General features: G+C 41.9%; 2 protein-coding genes across 4 annotated transcripts in view; one reads left to right on the forward strand and one right to left on the reverse strand.

Annotated features, from left to right (window-relative positions):
- PTCD3 (pentatricopeptide repeat domain 3) overlaps window positions 1-12,831 on the reverse strand; it is a 29,092-nt gene extending 16,261 nt beyond the window's left edge. For 2 of the 3 annotated variants that reach the window (XM_055540319.1, XM_055540321.1), the window contains exons 1-6: window positions 12,614-12,831; window positions 10,995-11,047; window positions 10,850-10,886; window positions 5,600-5,645; window positions 1,818-1,886; window positions 1,229-1,333 (exon numbers count right to left, since the gene is read on the reverse strand). In XM_055540319.1, the coding sequence (XP_055396294.1) occupies window positions 1,229-1,333; window positions 1,818-1,886; window positions 5,600-5,645; window positions 10,850-10,886; window positions 10,995-11,047; window positions 12,614-12,717 (414 nt within the window). In that variant the 5' untranslated portion in view covers window positions 12,718-12,831. Of the gene's footprint in view, window positions 1-1,228; window positions 1,334-1,817; window positions 1,887-5,599; window positions 5,646-10,849; window positions 10,887-10,994; window positions 11,048-11,799; window positions 11,942-12,613 lie in introns of those variants that run through there. The other variant, XM_055540320.1, reaches the window with a different exon arrangement.
- A 285-nt stretch (window positions 12,832-13,116) lies between these two features.
- POLR1A (RNA polymerase I subunit A) overlaps window positions 13,117-20,179 on the forward strand; it is an 84,375-nt gene continuing 77,312 nt past the window's right edge. The window contains exons 1-2 of the mRNA XM_055540305.1: window positions 13,117-13,251; window positions 19,022-19,226. Of these exons, the coding sequence (XP_055396280.1) occupies window positions 13,175-13,251; window positions 19,022-19,226 (282 nt within the window). The 5' untranslated portion in view covers window positions 13,117-13,174. The remainder of the gene's footprint in view (window positions 13,252-19,021; window positions 19,227-20,179) is intronic.

The raw sequence follows: 20,179 nt of genomic DNA on the forward strand, positions 1-20,179 counted from the left end.
TTACCTCTCCAGTCACCAAAACAAGATTACTTAGAGATCTCCTAAGCTGGGGCAAAGAATTTAAAAGCTCCTAATTATAAATATTTAGTCTGGATTTGAAGAATCCTATATCGAAGAACTAAAGCCTATTGGATTAAAAGTCTTCACTTTTCCCAGTGAATTTAGTTACCAGTGAACTAAATTCCCTAATTTCAAGCTGAACTTACTATTCTTCCCTTGCTAAAACCATCCTTCCTACTTTCCTCTCAATCTTGGTTGAAGGTTCCACAGTACACCTAGTTTGTAAAGACGGAAACCTTCCACCCCTGATAACTTCTTTTACTGTAAACATTCAGTATTACCAAGGTATGTTGATTTTACCTCACTCACCAAATTACTCAAATACTTAGGGACCCAGGGAAGGCTTCAAGCAGAAGTGAGCTAAACACAGAAGAGTAACTATAAGTCAGAAACACAGAGGGGAGAGCGCAGGCCCAACAAATGATCATTCCACTGCTGTCGCCGTCTTAGTTCAGGATTTCAATCTTTATGGACACAATCACACTGACGTCCTAATTTGTCCGCAGGATCTGCTGCTTGAGAAGCACAGGGGTGGCTGGGTGTGTGCACTTAGAAAGTAGGGAGATGTGAGAGGAAGCAGTTCTAGACACATTGAGTCTGAGTTACTACTTCCACTACTTAGCTCAGAGGCAGAGCCCATGTTCAGCTGACCACTGTGGGACCCACTAAGTGTAATGCCTAATACCCAGCAGGCCCTCCACACTCACCCCTTGCGACCACAGACCAGAGGGGGCTGGAAAAAGAGCGTCTGGAGTCCAAAGTAGAGACATTGAGGCCAACATACAAGAATGCCAAATGGAGTATAAGGGTTATTGAAGCAGGAAGATTATACTCAGGAAAACAAGAGAGTGACCAAGTACGGAATCCTGAGAAAAAGAACCAAGGTTTGAGGAGTGGATGGAAAACCAACGAAGGGGACCAGAAAGGGAAGGCAGAAGTGAAGATCTGAGAGCCCGGTGTTGCAGAAGCCAAATAAAGAAAACAAAATGAAGAGCAAATACATGTAGTTTTAAAAATGATAATAAAGGTTAGTACTGTGAGCAATGATAACCATAAATATTAAAAGACCCAAATACTGTAGGCATTCAAATGGCTACTTAAACATTAGTTGTGACAGCTTAGTTTATTTACACAGTATTATCTGAAAATTGCAATTACCTCTCCTTACCGGTATATGAGGCTCAGCTATGTCTTTCTGAAAATATTTGGGATATGAATTAACAATAAATTTTGCTGCATTCTCTCCGGACTTCTTTGCCAACAAAAATGAATGCTATATAAAGAAAAAGAGTTAGGCATAAATTGATACTACATATAATTAAGATCAACGTTACACCCTCAGCAAGAATTAATCTGCCCTCCCCCGCCTCACCCAAAGAACACTGTAATACACAGAATTCCAAGTTAAACTACCTAATTATTATTTATCCACCTCTGCTGAATGTAACATAATTTCAGGTTGGATCCTACATACGGCTTGAGGTGTGCAAAAACAATACATTTAAACTGAGTGAATTGCTCTATAGTGGGAATGATCTCTAAGTACTAAAAATCCAAACCAAATTCCTTCTCCATAGCCAATCTCTAAAACTTTTTGATAAAAGTAGTAAAAGAATCAGAAAATCTACCAGTTTATCTATTAGCCTCTATGAATTTTTCAAAGGTGTCTACAAGTAAAATAAGTCCTATGTGTCGTCCTGTTACCCAAACCAACAAGGTAAAACATAATACTAGCCAAGTTACCTAAAAATACTCACAGATTCCGCAGAGGATGTTGGTATGAGGTAAGGATCATCCTGAAATGCATAAGGTGCAGCTGTGGTATCCTGTGGAGAAGACACACAAGTCTCTTTAGACAGGCTTTTATTAAGAGGACCTTGTGGAAGTTTTTCGGAGAAGGCAATGGCACCCCACTCCAGTACTCTTGCCTGGAAAATCCCATGGATGGAGGAGCCTGGTGGGCTACAGTCCATGGGGTCGCTAAGAGTCAGACACGACTGAGCAACTTCACTTTCACTTTTCACTTTCATGCACCGGAGAAGGAAATGGCAACCCACTCCAGTGTTCTTGCCTGGAGAGTCCCAGGGACGGGGAGCCTGGTGGGCTGCCGTCTATTGGGCCACACAGAGTCGGACACGACTGAAGCGACTTAGCAGCAGCAGTGGAAGTTTTAACTGCATGTATCACAGAAGCAGAAATATGTATGTTGGTAGACACTAACACCTACGCTGTACCCTAGGCTCTGTGAGACTTGGTTATAGTTATGCACAATTTAAAGCAAACAATGGCTCAAATCCCCATGACTGGTTTTAACTAGGGGCTGCTATCAGCAGGGATATCACTGTTTTAAATGCAAAGTCAAGAGCCTCTGAATTAACCAGCCTGGGCACCAGTTTCCTGAACTAGGGTGTCCCTTCAATGCATGGCACTAACTACCCAAGAGGCTCCTTCAAATGGAGGACAGTATTTACGGGGCCCTCTCAGGAAGTGGGAACAGCAGCAGCATCTCCAGTGTGCTGTTTCCCAAGGTTCCAAACGTCCTTAAGTTGTTTCAGGTAGAACTCCGAACAAGATTAACTCTTTGGCACCAGTAGTGTCTCTTAGAATGGCCCCCGAATTACTTCCTCTATTCCTCCCCTCTCCTTCACAGACCCCTTCTCTGCACCTCCGGCAACTTTGTTTCACAGAAAAAACTCAACCTACATCTCTAATCTCTTCTGACAGTCCCCTTGCCACCCTTAAGTATTCACCTGGACTCTCTGGGGGAGAACTTCCCTGTGGTTCTTAATAGAAGGATGCTCTGACCTAGGGCCTGGAAGCAGTACTTTTTAGGGCTCTCACTTCCTGATACCACTTTCAAATCCTGTATTCCCTTTACACTCCTCTGTGGCTCACTTCATCTGGTTCACAGGTGATCTCTGGGTTTAACAGGTGGCGAAAGTGGTAAAGAACCTGCCTGCCAATGCAGAAGAAGTAAGAGACACGGGTTTGATCCTTGGGTTGAGAAGATCCCCTGGAGGAGGGTATGGCAGTATTCTTGCCTGGGAAATTCTATGGACAGAGGAGTCTGGCGAGCTACAGTCCATAGGATCAGAGTTGGACACAACTGAAACCACTTAGCACGCATACATCTACTCTCTACCAAGACATGACGGGTATGAAGGACAACTCAGAAGAAGCAGTTCTAGGATGGCTTCCTTGGACCATTACTCCATGATGGCCAACCGCTGCCTGGCTCTGTCCTGTCCACCATCTTTATCAAATACCTGTTTGGGCCTCTAGTTTGGGGTCACACGCTGGACCTCTCTCACTAGACTTTATTCTTATTTGTTTCCCACATTTTCCTCCCTCAGTGATTTCCAAGCCCTTAATGGTTTGAGAAACTCCTCCTTGACTCTGGCCCTGTAGCTCAGATGCCGCACCAAATCTACCCCCAACTGTACTTCTCTGACAGAGCTACCTCCCCTCTTATCGTCTCCATTTCAGTTAAGGGTACCAAGCACTCTGCAATCCAAATCAAAGATCCTCTTCCGTTACTTCCATTCAACTAAGCGTCATCAGTTGTGGCTGACTCCAGTTCCTTAAATCCTCTACCTACTCCACGGTCCCTTTTCCCAGCCACCACTGCCTTAGTTCATTGCCTGCCTTATTCACTCATTCAATATTTACTGAACACCTCATATGTGCCAGGGAGACAACAAAATCCTATCCTCCACAGAACTCACAATCGAGTGAGGAATAAAATCTCCAGAAAACAAAGCAAATAAAACAGATAGTAAATTTAAAGGTAATAACTGCTATGGAAAAGGAAGGGAGGGAAGACAAGCTGTCAGAGAAAATAAACATACAATTTTATATGGTGTGGTCCGGGAAGACCTCAAGGAAAAGACTTAAAGAGATAAAGGCAGAAATTACGTGGATATCTCAGGGAAAAATAAACTAGGCAGAACAAATAGGAAGCATTAAAGCCTCGAGGCAGACCTGTGCCTGAGAAGAAACTGAGAATTCGCTAGGAGGCTGCCTGGTTAGAGCAGGGTACAAGAAAGATGGCAGGCAATGTGGTCAGAGCTGGGGTGAGGATGGGGGTGATCATGTGGGGCCTCAGGCACCCTTGGAGGGACCTCAGTTTTTGTTTCATTTGTAACAAATCAGAAGCCATTTGAGTTCTGAGTAGATCAGTGATGTGAGTCAACCTTTTAGCAGGGTTGCTATGGCTGCTTAATGGGTTGAGGAAGTCAAGAGAACAGACTGCTGTAATTAATCCAACATAGTAAGAGAGGATGGTGGCTTGGATGACCTGGTAAGCACCATTAAAGGTAGAATGTGTGGTTCCTGAATGAATGAATAATTGTCCCCTGGATTTTAAGAGCCCAAGCCCAAACCAGACAGTGTGCACATAATTCTACAACTTCTTTGACTTAAATGCACCTTGGGTCAATCTCACTGAAAAACTGACAACAATCTCTGAGGTCTATTTCCCGAGTTTACATTTCAAGTGCCTATTTATGGATATGTGAGCTGAAAATCTAAGTATCTTGCTAGTATGGAGATGCAGTATTTTAAAACCAACCTCAGAAACTTCCAGGATGTGTTTGGCCCATAAGTTTTCACCTATAATCGAAGAACAGTTCTGGAAATCTGTGACAACCGCCTCAAGGAGGGTGAGAATGCACACAGATATTGTGGTTAAAAAAAAAAAGAGAACTTGAAAGTTCTATTTCTGAGGCATTTACTATGGTTTCAGTTTATCTATGAAAACTACATACCCTATTCTTGAATTGTGAAGGGAGAAATTTATTCACAAATTAATCAGATAGCTGGAGCAATAATAAAATAGCCAGCATTTACTGAGCATGTGCTTCGTGCAGGTGATGTCCTAAGCCCTTTCACGTGTAATAACTTATTCCTTACCCAAAACCTCAGTGTTTGGTGCTGTAAGTAAACACCCATTTTACAAATAAGGAAACAGATTATAAACCAGATGTATTTTCTAAAGTTTGATGTAATAGTCATTAATATAAGCCATTATAAAAAAAGAAAACATGTAGGAAATTTTACATGTCAAAACTAATTCCCTGATGTATCAAGAGAAAAAGTACCTTTTGATAAAGATGAAACAGAACATTTGGCCCTAAGACCCAGATTCTTAATCACTGAATTTCTTTCAGTATGGTGGGTACACTGTTGTCAAAGTGGTTCTACAGGTCACTTGCATTAGAGTATCACACCCAACCATTCCCTAGGAACATGTATTTCAACAAGCTCTTCAGGAGGTTAAAAATCACTGGCATAGTATAAAAACACTGAATCTGGAGGAAAAAAACCATGGCACCAAGTCAAGGTTTTAATATCCTAAGCAGCCCTGAGCTAATCACTTTAAAAGCTTTAGATTTCTCATTTGTCACATGAAGAGTCTGGACTAGATAGTGCTATGAAACTCTCTAGATCCACAACAGTTAAACTGTGAATAAAGAAGAGGTGTGAACATTAAGTTTATTATTAGCTGAATTAGATACAAAAACCTGAAATTCCTACTTACCCTGTGCACCGTGGATGCAAGTGCTTGAAGAACAGCAACTTTATCCCTAAGAACGAGAATCACAAGTTAACCCTCATCAGGGCTTCTCACACTCACAACATGAACAAGTGACTCTACTCTCAGAATGGACTGGCCATTAACAAAGATCACGTCTCAAGTAAAGCCAGTTCTGATCTCTAGAATAATATCACTAGAATAGTAAGTTAGAAAATGAGAAAACTGTTCAATTCTTTTGACCAAAGGTGGTTAGTACATGTTCCTACTATACTTTGCTACCCTCCCTGGTCTGGTCTCTATAACCATCACCCCAGGCTAGCAATTTCCATCCTCATCCTCATAAAACTTTCTTAACCCTGAATCTCACATCCTATCCATTTTCCTCTGCATTCTTACTGCAGCTTTCTGTAATATTCCTGCCTTTATTATCTAAATTGTTGACTCCCAATTCAGCTATATATGGGAATAGACATATGAAAAAAAGAAAACATCTACAAAACTTTACATGTCAAAACTAATTCCCTGATGTATAGAATATCTACTGGATTTTCTAAAATAGCAGTTAATGTAATCTTAGCAAGAGAAAGACACTTTTCTCAGTATTCCCTAACTAAATCTTTCATTAGCATATTTAAATCTTATCAAGTGAGTATACTCAACAAATACAAGTGAAAACACAAAGAACATTCAAATCAGTCACCAGTTTCTTAAAGGTTATTTTAAAATTATCTCAACGAATACTCTATACTGAAAAAAAAAATCTGGCAGAAAACAACAAAATTCTGTAAGGCAATTATCCTTCAATTAAAAAATAAATTAAAAAAACAAAAAACAAAACTAGACTATTCTATCTGATGTTATTTTGTGACCCCCCTGCCCCCACTAAACCTCTACTGTAGGTTTAGTGTTTATATTTCCAGAACTTTAAAGGGTACTTTTACACACACACCACCATAAAAAACAAAACAAAAACACATGTCATCATTCCGGGTATGTGTTCCATAAGTTTGCATTATCCCTGTTACTATGTGCAAATCTAATTAATTTCTTTAAATGTTATATTGTATGATAACCATTTTTTAATCATCTCCTTACTATGGGCATTGGGGCCATTTCACTTAATTATTCCCAAGTTGTAAACAGCACTCTCATCCATGTCTCTTTGGGTGTATTTGCAAGTGTTCCTCTACAATGGCTAACCAATTGGTACTGCACGTTTTAAAATTGTGGTTCTGCCAAATTTCTCTCCAGTGTGTTGTTCCAGTTGACTGCCCTATCAACAAATGTATTTTGAGTATCCATTTTCCACATCTTCTTGCCGTTGTGGTAAATTTTAACATCCATTTCTTTAATGAGTCCAGTCACCTATGCACTGATCATAATTGGGCTCCATGCCCTCCCTGAAGTAACTATACAATACAGACAGACGTGCTCAGAATACTCTATCCTCTCACAGCTGTATATGAAAACTCAGAATAACCCTCTACAATGTGTTAAAGTCTTCTACAGCACTTGTGATCTGGGAAATCATAGCCTTAAAAGATGCTTCATGTTTCAAATAAGGCAAGAGGAACTTATAGTCTTTACAGTTTCTTTTCAATCTAAAAGCACAAATTCCTGAGCCTGGAAAGCAGAGGCTCTCTATTAGAAAGGACAGAAATGGTATGGACCTAACAGAAGCAGAAGATATTAAGAAGAGATGGCAAGAATACACAGAAGAACTGTACAAAAAACATCTTCATGACACAGATAATCACAATGGTGTGATCACTGACCTAGAGCCAGACATCCTGGAATGTGAAGTCAAGTGGGCCTTAGAAAGCATCACTACGAACAAAGCTAGTGGAGGTGATGGAATTCCAGTTGAGTTATTCCAAATTCTGAAAGATGATGCTGTGAAAATGCTACACTCAATATGCAGGAAATTTGGAAAACTCAGCAGTGGCCACAGGACTGGAAAAGGTCAGTTTTCATTCCAATCCCAAAGAAAGGCAATGCCAAAGAATGCTCAAACTACTGCACAATTGCACTCATCTCACATGCTAGTAAAGTCATGCTCAAAATTCTCTAAGCCAGGCTTCAGCAATATGTGAACCGTGACTTCCTGATGTTCAAGCTGGTTTTAGAAAAGGCAGAGGAACCAGAGATCAAATTGCCAACATCCACTGGATCATGGAAAAAGCAAGAGAATTCCAGAAAAACATCTATTTCTGCTTTATTGACTATGACAAAGCTTTTGACTGTGTGGATCACAATAAACTGTGGAAAATTCTGGAAGAGATGGGAATACCAGACCACCTGATTTGCCTCTTGAGAAATTTGTATGCAGGTCAGGAAGCAACAGTTGGAACTGGCCATGGAACAACAGACTGATTCCAAACAGGAAAAGGAGTACATCAAGGCTGTATATTGTCACCCTGTTTATTTAACTTCTATGCAGAGTACATCATGAGAAACACTGGACCGGAAAAAACACAAGCTGGAATCAAGATTGCTGGGAGAAATATCAATAACCTCAGATATGCAGATGACACCACCCTTATGGCAGAAAGTGAAGAGGAACTCAAAAAGCCTCTTGATGAAAGTGGAAGTGGAGAGTGAAAAAGTTGGCTTAAAGCTCAACATTCAGAAAACTAAGATCATGGCATCCCGTCCCATCACTTCATGGGAAATAGATGGGGAAACAGTGTCAGACTTTATTTTTCTGGGCTCCAAAATCACTACAGATGGTGACTGCAGCCATGAAATTAAAAGACGCTTACTCCTTGGAAGGAAAGTTATGACCAACCTAGATAGCATATTCAAAAGCAGAGACATTACTTTGCCAACAAAGGCTCGTCTAGTCAAGGCTATGGTTTTTCCTGTGGTCATGTATGGATGTGAGAGTTGGACTGTGAAGAAGGCTGAGCACTGAAGAATTGATGCTTTTGAACTGTGGTGTTGCAGAAGACTCTTGAGAGTCCCTTGGACTGCAAGGAGATCCAACCAGTCCATTCTGAAGGAGATCAGCCCTGGGATTTCTTTGGAAGGAATGATGCTAAAGCAGAAACTCCAGTACTTTGGCCACCTCATGTGAAGAGTTGACTCATTGGAAAAGACTCTGATGCTGGGAGGGATTGGGGGCAGGAGGAGAAGGGGACGACAGAGGATGAGATGGCTGGATGGCATCACTGACTCGATGGACGTGAGTGTGAGTGAACTCCGGGAGTTGGTGATTGACAGGGAGGCCTGGCATGCTGTGATTCATGGGGTCGCAAAGAGTCGGAGACGACTGAGCGACTGATTTGATCTGATCAATCACTTTGTCTCTAAGGGGACAGAGAGTAAATATTTTAGGCTTTATGGGCCATAAGGATTCTGTTACAACTACTCAGCTCTGCCTTTGGAGCATAAAAGTAGCCATAGATAGTAAGTTATTAAGTGACTGAGGCTGTGTTCTAAAAAAGAAAAAAAAAATTAATTGACACCAAAATTTGTTATGAAATAAGTCTTCTTTTAAACCTTTACTTAATGGGCTATAAATAAATAGGCCTCAATCTGTTAACCAAGGCTCTATCAACTACCCTATTTCTCCTATTCTAAAAGCATTTTTTAGAGGCTGGCCTGCATGGTCTCCCACCACCACAGTTAGGTCATGATCACACCCCACCCTGCCTTACTGTTTTCCAGATTTGTGGGGCTTATACAGAAGAATTACCTGCAGGAACATGCATTTGAAACAAAATCCCCAGGTGATTCTGATGCCAATAAAATCATGTGACCCATTTTAAGGTACAGTTAAACTGTGTTTTCAATAAAGAAAAGTCAAAGTCACTCAGTTGTGTCCCACTCTTTAAGACCCCATGGACTATATATAATCCCTGGAATTCTCCAGGCCAGAATACTGGAGTGGGTAGCCTTTCCCATCTCCAGGGGATCTTCTCAATCCAGAGCTTGAACCCAGGTCTCCTGCACTGTAGGTAGATTTTTTACCAGTTGAGCCACCAGGGAAGCAATAAAGTATAAAATATGCATTCTAACTAGACTGTAGGCCATCTGAACACACCCTCAATACACTTCCTCTCTTGTATTCCCCGTGGGACCGTTGTCAGAAGGGAAAGAGGCAAAATGAGTTGGTAAAGCGCACTGGACATGAATGCCATTCGAGAAATGCCTTGTTCATGCTTATGTATATTCCTATTCTGATCTTGGTTCTGATTCTCAGGCCCACGTTTTAGTCACTGGGTCGTATCTGACTCTTTGCTACCCCATGGACTGTAGCCTACCAGGCTTCTCTGTCTATGGGATTTCCCAGGCAAGAATACTGGAGTGGGTTGCCATTTCCTTCTCGAGGGGATCTTCCCGACCTAGGGATCGAACCCACACCTCCTGCATTGGCAGCAGATTCTTTATCACTGAGCCACTAGGGAAGGTAAAAATGAATCTGAATATATCCATACAATAAAATACTATGTAATCACTCAAAATTAGAGTACAGAATAGTAGGTCTAACAAATCACCACTAAGCTAAATGTCCACATACAACTTATATATAAAAGGTTATACTGCAAAACTTTAAAATAATAGCTGCCATCTACTGAGATCTGATTATGTGGTAGTAACTGTTGAAATGCTCATGTAATCCTCTGAGGCAGGTGGTATATTACCTACAAGTAACTTGTCTTTGAATACAGTGATTGGTGGTAATTTTATTTCCTTTTTGCATGTTCAATTTATCCCAATCCCCTTTAGGCAATGGTCATTAATTTAAGAGAGTTTTTTTTTAATGAGTCTGAATCTTCAAGTCACATTCAAAAAAGACCTAGTTTTTTGAAAGATCTTTCAATGCATTCAGTAATATCATTACTAAATGAATTTTTGTAAGTTTTAATTCTTATGTATTCAACAAATGTTGAATATGTATAAGGCAATTTGTTCAAGGATCTATCCAGTGGGTTAAAAAAGCTAAATTTTGCAGTCTGCACCATTTACCTACTAAAGACCATAAAGATAATTCTTTTTTGGGGTCTCCTAACAATGTAAAACCTCCTTAAGAAAGAAAAACAGAAATTATTCTAATAATGATTCTCATGACTGACCATCACTACGTAAATATTAACCCAAACTTAGTTCAGATAGGTCTTTTAAGTAAATCTCACTCCCCATTCACTCACTACTCTCTACCTCCAATTGCCATTCCTGTCACTGGCTTCTTACCTAACAATGTTTCTCATAAGCACTTAACCACTTTTTGAATGAATGCTGAATACTCACCAAGTTTTCTTTTTTGGAATGACTACTTCTTCAGTCCCTTAATGTGAAAATAAAACAAAAGCAAATCAGTTTCCAATACTACTACTATAAAGAAGTATAATGCATTAACATAAAAACGGAATTATTTCAATACATTTTTATATACCTGCTATATCAGCTCCTTCATCCTTTGGGACAGCTGCACTTCCAGAATAAAATCTGCAAAATAAATAAATAAAAGCTCTAAAGCTAACACTCACTAATGAACTTTCCAGCTCACCCCCAACTATGTGCAACTGAGCCAAAATTTTCCAATCATCATGGATCAAACTGATTGGATAATTCATGTCAAGGTATGCTGAGAAGACATGGCCTCAATGACAAGTTCAAAACCATTACAAAATAAGTACAAGGTACAGACATAATATGGCCAACAATTTTCAAAATCAGGCAGTCTCATTAAATCAAATCATAGGAAAAAAAAGGAAAAATTTAGTAGTACTTGAACATTTTAACAGCTGACCTGAACTCTGAAGACCTAAAACTCTGGGGCTAAAAGAAATGATTTAATGGGCTCCTGATTATACATGGATGATTATCTAATGATCAAATGATAATAAAAGACAAAGCCATTTAAAGCAAATTATGAAACTAAGATCACCATGGTTTTTCATTCCACTTGCTTCAACACTCAGGAATGTACCAAATGCCTTTGTCCTAATATAAACTTGGAACTGTTATTATTTTTTAACCCAAAATATAGAACCACTGACCCCTGAATGAGTTTTAAAATGTTATCACGTTAAAAAAAATAAAGTCAACATATCACACAGATCACATACACTATCTTGTAGGTATTTTCCTACACTGATACCCTTCAGAAAATTGTCAAGATGTGATTAAGATAGAAAATTACTTCCTTTACTGGTTTTGGTCTCCAGTGTCCTCTTAAACCAACCCCTCTGCACTACCTGGTGAAGCCGTTTCCTGTCTTGTGAGCCGAGTTTAGGGAAGAAGGCCTTAATATAAAATGTATACTGTAAACTACACAACTCATTTATTCCTCACTGTTTTTCCATGGCTGCTACTAGCTCCAGTCTACACATAAGGGAATTTGTCTACTATCACCTCGCAAAGGAAATGCAAACATCCAATCTAAAATTAGGTTATTTCCAACTTTCACAAGCAATTGCTGGCTTTCATACTTCCACAACGCTTTGTATTGAAAAATAACTACATAAATGATCCACGTGCCAAGTTTTAACAATCACAGCGATTTCATTCAGATTGTGTTCACATCTTTTGGGCTTTCCTGTTTTTATGAACACTTGGAAAATTTCTTCCGTCAACCATCCCTACAACATCCAGTGGAACTCGTAAACGGCCTTTAATCTGGGAAAACCTGATTTCCCCCCGTTCCTCCCAGGTGGGAGAAAACGCGTAGGGGCGGATAGTTTTCCTTTTTTAAAAAAACACGTGGAATGGAGTGATTAATAGCCACACTTATTAGGATGCAGGATTCCCCAACAGAAGAATCCTAATCTTCCTGTGAGTTCTAACCCCGGCGTAAACCAGCCAAATAAGAAATCTCCACCCCAAAAAAGCGCGTTTGGAGCCCTTGCTCAAAAACGTGCCGCACCGCGTGCTGGCTTGCCGGGTCGCCCGGCCACGAGCGCGCTCATTCCACTTCACCGCATCTAGTTCCCCAGCAATAAGGGGGAAAGGGGATACAAAGAGCCAAGGTGATCCCGGTTCTTTCTCATGGGTTATCCAAACTTCTCTCACCTGCTACTAGGGGTCCGTCCACAGGGACCTGCCCGCCGAGCCGTCAGCTGTACGCAAAGCCCACAGCTGACCCTCAGCCACCTTGCGGACGCCACGGACGCCATATTTGGCGTCTTCGCATAGTATGCTGGGAAAGCACGCCCTCCACCTTAAGGCGGGAGAGGTGGGCGGGGAATGGCTCGGCTATTGGCTGAGACGGAACAAGAAGAAATCAATCATAAAATAGGTTACAAGCTCATGGTTTGAAAGACTTTGCTTCAGAAGTTAAAGGCTCAGTAGGCCTCATTTCCCTAGAAGATCTTTCCTAAAAGATTTTTTTAATTTCTTATATATGTTCGATTATTTTCAAAATAAAGGGGCGCGCGAGAGTCGTGAAATTATTTTCTCCCTCCCCCCACCTCGAGCTGAAATGATATTGTCCCTGTAAATCTTCAGGCGAGCCTTTCTCGCGCGCAAGCGCAGTTTAAAATCACATGGTGGCGGACCGGAGGTGGTGTGAAAACTGCAATCACTGTTGTGGGCCGTCTCTCTGGGTGTAGGAGCTCGGAACTGACCTGGAGGATGTTGGGCTCAAAGAACATGCCCTGGCGGCGGCTGCAGGGCATTTCCTTCGGGATGTATTCGGCCGAAGAACTCAAGTAAGGAGATGGTGGGAAGCATGCAAGAGCCTCTTAGGCTCGGGGCCGTAAACTACTGTTCCCAGCAGGTCTTGCGCCCAGTTTCTCCTCAGAGTCCGTTGCTGTGTAGCGCATGGCCTGCTGGGACCTATAGTTCTGGGAACGTCTTGGGCTAGTGAGCACTGACTGCCTAGAGCCCGGTGTGGCTGGTTTGCACTTGGGTAGGTAGGGGTTCCCAGATGGAAGCGTTATCGTCCGCCAGTCTCCTCGTTAAATCAGCCTGGTTTGTGGAGTTACTGTAATGTTTCTGACGTAGTTTATTAAGCGCATGATGAGTCTCCTCTTGTCTGTAAGATGATTATTCTTCAAGACTCAATTCATGGGACAACTTCTTGGTTGGACCGTCTATATTCTCTGCCTAGTTATTAATACTAAATCAAAAAGACCCTCTTAAGTCTTTCTTTTCATCGCCGTAGCATTTGACAGAACTTTATTATTTTCAGGTTCTTCTATTTCTGTGACATGTATTGTTTCCTTCCTGACTCAGTTTATCAACCCACTAACATTTATTGATCATCCTGTTTTTGCCAGGCACTAAGCTAGGTGTTCATGAAAAGTGAAATGTTAGTCTCTCAGTCCTGTTCAACTTATTGCGACCATGTGAACTGTAGCCCACCAGGCTCTTCTGTCCATGGGATTGTCCAGGCAAGAATACTGGAGTGGGTTGCCATTCTCTTCTGAGGATCTTCCTGACCCAGGGATCAAACCCAGGTCTCTTACATTGCAGGTAGATTCTTTACCGTCTGAGCCGCATTCCTGACACATTGGTGAACGAGGTCCTTGCATTCAGTGGCTTATACTCGAATTCATCTCAGGCTCTTTAGCTGATTCCTCTTTTCCTTAAATCTTGTTGTTCCTTCAGATTCTATTCTAGTCAAATAGCTTTTCTTTTCCAAAATGTCCTCCCTAGACAATTTCACCACTTTCATGATCTGTACTCTCAAATTTAAATCTCCAACCCAAATTTCTTTCCCTGATTTTTCAGACTTGGTTTTTTCAGCTGCAGTTGGACATCTTATTTGAATTTTACACCGAGATCTTAAACTCATATACCAAAAACTCTTCCTATCCCTACAGGAAGGGAGAACTTGACCCTCCAAAATGGTATACCTTAATCTAGTGCAAAATGTTCACTATTTTGTGACAGGGCTGTAATTCTAGACCCATTTCTCCTGACATCTCATTTGCTTATTGGGTTCTTACTGTGTGTCATCTATGTATTTCTTTGTTCTCTACCCTCCTTTTCATCACACCGTGTCTCTTGTTTGAATTGTCTTTTTCTTCCATCTCCCTGCCTTTACACCACTCCAGTCCATCCTCTACCTTGCTGTTAAAATTATTCTTCTGAAGTGCAAATGCGATGATGCTCCTATTCCCCTTAAAATCCTGCAAAGGCTTTCCATTTCCCTCAGGTGAATGATACTTTTTTAGCTTAGCCTACAGGTTTACCGATGATCAGTCCAGTGATGATTTTAGGTATAACATCATCCCTTCTTTCGCCCTAGTAAACCACTTGCACGTTCCATAAACTGCCATCAGGTTTCATCATCTGCGCCTTTCTTCAAGCTGTTTCCTCCACATGCATTATCCCCTCTGCCAGAGGGGTCTACTTCCCTGCTCTCACCCCACTGCCCCTCCCTGGAGGCACCTGGAGAGCGTCTCTTACACTGAAGGCGCAGCTCAATCTCCCTCATTTCTGAAATCATTCCACACCTAGTACAGTTGTGTCATGGTTCCTTGGTTACTTTTTGTGCTTGTTTGTATTTTAGTCTCTCCACTGGCCTTTCTTTTATCCTCAACTCTTATTGACTGACTGGATGAATAAACTCCTGGGCTACAACAGTATGCTGCTTCTGAAACTCAATTGTATCATCACTAGCCATAAATTGATACTATTTCATTCAAAAGCAATAGAATTGATTTTTTTACAAGTGAGTTGTGGAGTTTTCAGAGAACTGCTTGAGTAAATTTATACCCATTACTAACATTTGATCTATTTGAGTCTAGGGTTGAGAAATTTCAGTAATTATGCTACATTTTGTTGTGCTAGTTTCTAGTAGCTTCCTAGCTCACTTGGAGTAAAAGCCAAGTCCTTAAAATGGCCCGGAAAGGTCATTCTGGCCCCCTGGTTATTTCTCTGAACTTACCTCTGTACTCACCCTGGCCTCCTAGCTGTTCCCAGAGTGCCATAGGCACACATCTGTCTCAGGACCTTTGCACTCCCTGCTTCTTCCTCCTGTGATGGCCGGCTCCTTCATCTTCAGGCCTTTGTTCAAGTATAAGCTTCTCAGTACGGATTCCCCCCAACCATTGGCCCACTCTATCATCCTTCCCCTTTTCTGCTTACTTTTCTTCATAGCATATTCTTCCATCTAATAAACTATGTGCTTACTAATTTTTGTTTTTGTCTGCCTGCTTTCAATAGAATGTAAAGCCCATGAGCGCAGGGACTCTTGTCTGTTTTCCCAGCATCTAAAAGTGTGTCTGCCACATTATTTGTTAAGTGCATGCATGGGTGGGCGGAGGAGCTATCTGTTCAGCTCTTGGTCCTCTCCATTTTTACTACAACCATTTGTGAGGGGGCCGCTCGTTATAGGCGAGGAAATTCCTGACTCTAGGAGGCAGCAAAGGTCATCCTGAAACCCACGTTTGTTAGTCTTAAACTCTGTTCTCTCTGGTGAAATTCTTACTGGTTGCCCTTGCTCTATATCCCATTCCTGCAATAATTAGAGTGATTTTCTCCTTTTCCCCCGGGTAGATAGAGGCGCTTTGTTCCTTACCGTAGGAAGACTGAGGATGAAGACAAAAACATACATTCAGTTTTGGAATGTGAGGTCTTTGTATAGTCTTTAAAAGCACAGGACACAGTTCTTCTGCCAATTGGCACAGGTCTGTGCTGGACCCACCTGCCTACTCTTTTTCCATCATTATAGGCTCCAGGCAAGGGAAGTGAAGTACCAACTTATGAAACATGATAGAAAGAGGATCTAGTGGTAAAGGCTTTGCACCCAGACCTAATTAGTATTTGGCTTATTCTAATTGTGTTTGCCTGACACAGTAAATGTTTTTCCTATTTATAATTCCAGTTAAGTTTTAGAGCTCCAGGTGAAATGAGAGACAGAAATGTAGATGAATATTTCTCCAAGTCCAGTGAAGAATGATTTAGCCTAAAGGTAGTGGGAGAAAGTAGTAATAGTAGTGAGCTTAAATCATTAAAAAATTTTAAACTATGGAAACAATATCATCAAGAAAGTGAAAAGACAGGACTCAAAGTATGTGCAAATCATATGTCTAATAGAACACATGTGTTCAGAATATATAAAGCAGTCTTGCAACTCAGTAATAAAAAAGCAAATAACCCAGTTAAAAAATAGGTAAAGGATTTGAATAAACATTTCTCCAAAGAGGATATACCAGTGGCTAATAGGTACATGAAGAGATGTTCACCATCATTAGTCATCAAAACCACAGTGAGATGCTACCTCATACCTGCTAAGATGACTGGAAACAGAAAGATCACAAAATATGCTGGCATGAATTTGGAGAAATTAGAGCCTTGGTATGGAGAAGGAAATGGCAACCCACTCCAGTACTCTTGCCTGGAAAATTCCATGGATGGAGGAGCCTGGTAGGCTACAGTACATGGGGTCACAAAGAGTTGGACACGACTGAGTGACTTCACTTTCTTTCTTTCTATAGTTCCTTTTGGAGAAGGAAATGGCAACCCACTCCAGTGTTCTTGCCTGGAGAATCCCATGGACGGAGGGGCCTGGTGGGCTGCAGTCTTCAGGGTTGCAAAGAGTCGGACGTGACTAATCAACTAACATACACACATACACACCAGAGCCTTGGTGTATTGCTGCTGGGAATGTAAAATGGTGCAGCCACTTTGGAAAACAGTCTGGCAGGGTCTCAAAAAAGTTAAACATAGAGTTACCATGTAACTCAGCAATTCCAATCCTTGGTATATATCCATGAGAAATAGACAAAATATATTCACACAGCAACTTGTATATAGAAGTTTCTGTCAACATTATTTATAATAGCTAAAGTGTAAAAGTAAGCCAATAAAACTGGTTTAGCCATACGATGGAATATTGTGTGTATGTGCTCAATCTCTCAGTTGTGTCCAGCTCCTTGCGGCCACATGGACTGTAGCCCACCAGGCTCCTCTGCCCATGGGTTCTCTAGGCAAGAATACTGGAATGGGTTGCCATTTCCTACTCCAGGAAACCTTCCTGATCCAGGAATCGAACCCTAACATCTTATATCACCTGCATTGGCAGGCAAATTCTTTACCACGAACGCCACCTGGGAAGCCCAAAATGAAATATTATTTGGCTATTTAAAACAAACAAAAAAAAAAGTATAGATACAGGCTATGATGTGGATGAGCCTTAAAAATATGCAGGGACTTCCCTGGTGGTCCATTGACCAAGACTTTGTGCTACCAGTGCAGGGGGCCTGGGTTCAGTCAGGGAGTTAGATCCTGTGTGGTACAACTAAGAGAGGCACAGCCAAAATAGATATAAATAAAAGTAAATATTTTTAAAAATGCATGCAAAGTATAATAAGCCAGCTATAAGAAACCATGTATCACATGATTTCATGTATGTGAAATGTCTAGATGGGCAATTCTCTGGAGATAAAAAGTAAGTAAGTCACTGCCTAGGACTGGTGGAGGGAGGTAGAGATGGATGGAGAGTGACTGCTAATGTGTATAGCATTTCTTTTAGAGTATGAAATGACTATCCACTCCAGTATTCTTGCCTGGGAAATCCCATGGACAGGGGAGCCGGGCAGGCTATAGTCCATAGGATTGCAAAGAGTCGGACACGACTGAGTGCTAACACTTCCTCTTTTTTGAACTGCGTGGGCTTTGGCTTTAAGTCTGGTCCATATCTCTCTCCTACCTTCAACACCACCTCCGCCTTTCTGGGCTTTGTCACCTGGATTAAATCACCTGACCGCTCTAAGCCTGCTTGTTCCTCTGAATAACGCACATTATAATGCCTGTCTCGGAGGGTTAAAGTCACACACATGTGTGCATGCTCGGTCATGTCAGACTCTTTTGTGACCCCATGGACTATAGCCCTCCATGTCTCCTCTGTCCATGGAATTTTCCAGGCAAGAATACTGGAAAATACTGGGTAGCTTGCTGCTTATAGAGCATTTGTCATGTAGTGAGTACTTAACTCCTTCGTGCAATGGCACCCCACTCCAGTACTCTTGCCTGAAAAATCCCATGGACGGAGGAGCCTGGTAGGCTGCAGTCCATGAGGTCGCTAAGAGTTGGACACGACTGAGCGACTTCACTTTCATGCATTGGAGAAGGAAATGGCAACCCACTCCAGTGTTCTTGCCTGGAGAATCCCAGAGACGGGGGAGCCTGGTGGGCTGCCTTCTATGGGGTCACACAGAGTCGGACACGACTGAAGCGACTTAGCAGCAGCAGCAGCAGCATGAAGCCTTCCAGTGTGCTCAGTTAGTGCAAGATTTGTACTAAATCTGGCTTTCAGAGACGTTACCACTCACTCTTCTTCATTCAGCCTCTGTCGTGTGCTAAGTGCTGAGCTGCAGTGAGGAGCAAGGCAGACACCAAGTTTGCCCTCTGGATCTGTCAGCGCAGCTAAGGATCTGGATGTTAAAGCATGAATTTGTAAGTGCCGAAGAGGAAACATCAGAGAAGTTGGGTAACCTTAGTCTTCCCTGGTGGTTTTTATCTCCTTAGGAAATTAAGCGTGAAGTCCATTACGAACCCTCGGTACCTGGACAGCCTGGGGAACCCCTCGGTAAATGGCCTGTATGATTTAGCTCTGGGCCCCGCTGACTCCAAAGAGGTGTGCTCCACCTGCGTGCAGGACTTCACCAACTGCTCTGGGCACTTGGGCCACATCGACCTCCCGCTCACTGTGTACAACCCTCTCCTCTTCGATGTAAGTCCTGACCTGGCCACCTGGGCCACGTGGGTCTCGGGGCTGCGGGTGGGATTTGTGAGTGCTGGCCCTCCCCCCGGGGCAGGTGTCTCAGGAGGAGGTTAGCTCCAGACACTCTGAGTGAAAGTGCTCTTTACTTTGAGATTTAAAACCTGGAGGAGCCAAAGCCAGTATATTCGACTTAGCCTCTAGCCCTGCCTAGACGAACTTCAGTCTGATTCTTGTTGAAGATCGACAAAGCTGGGTTATCTTTATGCAAAGCTAGGGGGAGGAAACGGAGGAAGAGGGGCGAGGGGAGCAGTGTTCAGATCCAATCCCTTTTGTTTCAGAGGCTTTATGCCTTTCAGAAATGTGGGTGGGGCTTCCCTGGCAATAGAGCAAGAGTCCCTAACCCCCTAGATCTAATACCTGATGACCTGAAGTGGAGCTGATGTGATAACAATAGAAATTAGCTGCACAATGAATGTAATCCAGAAACCATCACCTCCCACCCCATCATCTGTGGAAGAATTGTCTTCCATGAAACCACTCCCTGGTGCCAAAAAGGTTGGGGACCACTGCCATAGACGACTTTGGAATTCTCTGGGCCTCTCTGAGGCCTTCAGGCGGATTTGTAGGCGCTTGCTTAGTGGCAGGAGGAACAGAGCGCCAGAAGGCCCAGCGCTGAGCTGAGAATGATGACTGTCCAGTCCTACTTAGACACTTCCAGCTTCTTAAATCAGTTAACTCAGCCTCCGGGATTCACTTTAAGCTACTCAGATTAGTGTACAGGGACATGATTTTTGTCTTAATCGTATTAGGGGAAGAGGAATGTCTTGTTAAATACGAAATGTTTTATATATTAAATATTTAAATAATTTTCAATATTTAAATAAGTATTAAATTTAGTATTTAAATAAAGGTAGTTCCCTATCTCAGATCCAAAGTAAATTTCTAATGTTAATGGATTAAAA

This window comes from Bubalus kerabau, chromosome 11, assembly GCF_029407905.1.
Source record: "Bubalus kerabau isolate K-KA32 ecotype Philippines breed swamp buffalo chromosome 11, PCC_UOA_SB_1v2, whole genome shotgun sequence".
Lineage (NCBI taxonomy): Eukaryota > Metazoa > Chordata > Mammalia > Artiodactyla > Bovidae > Bubalus > Bubalus kerabau.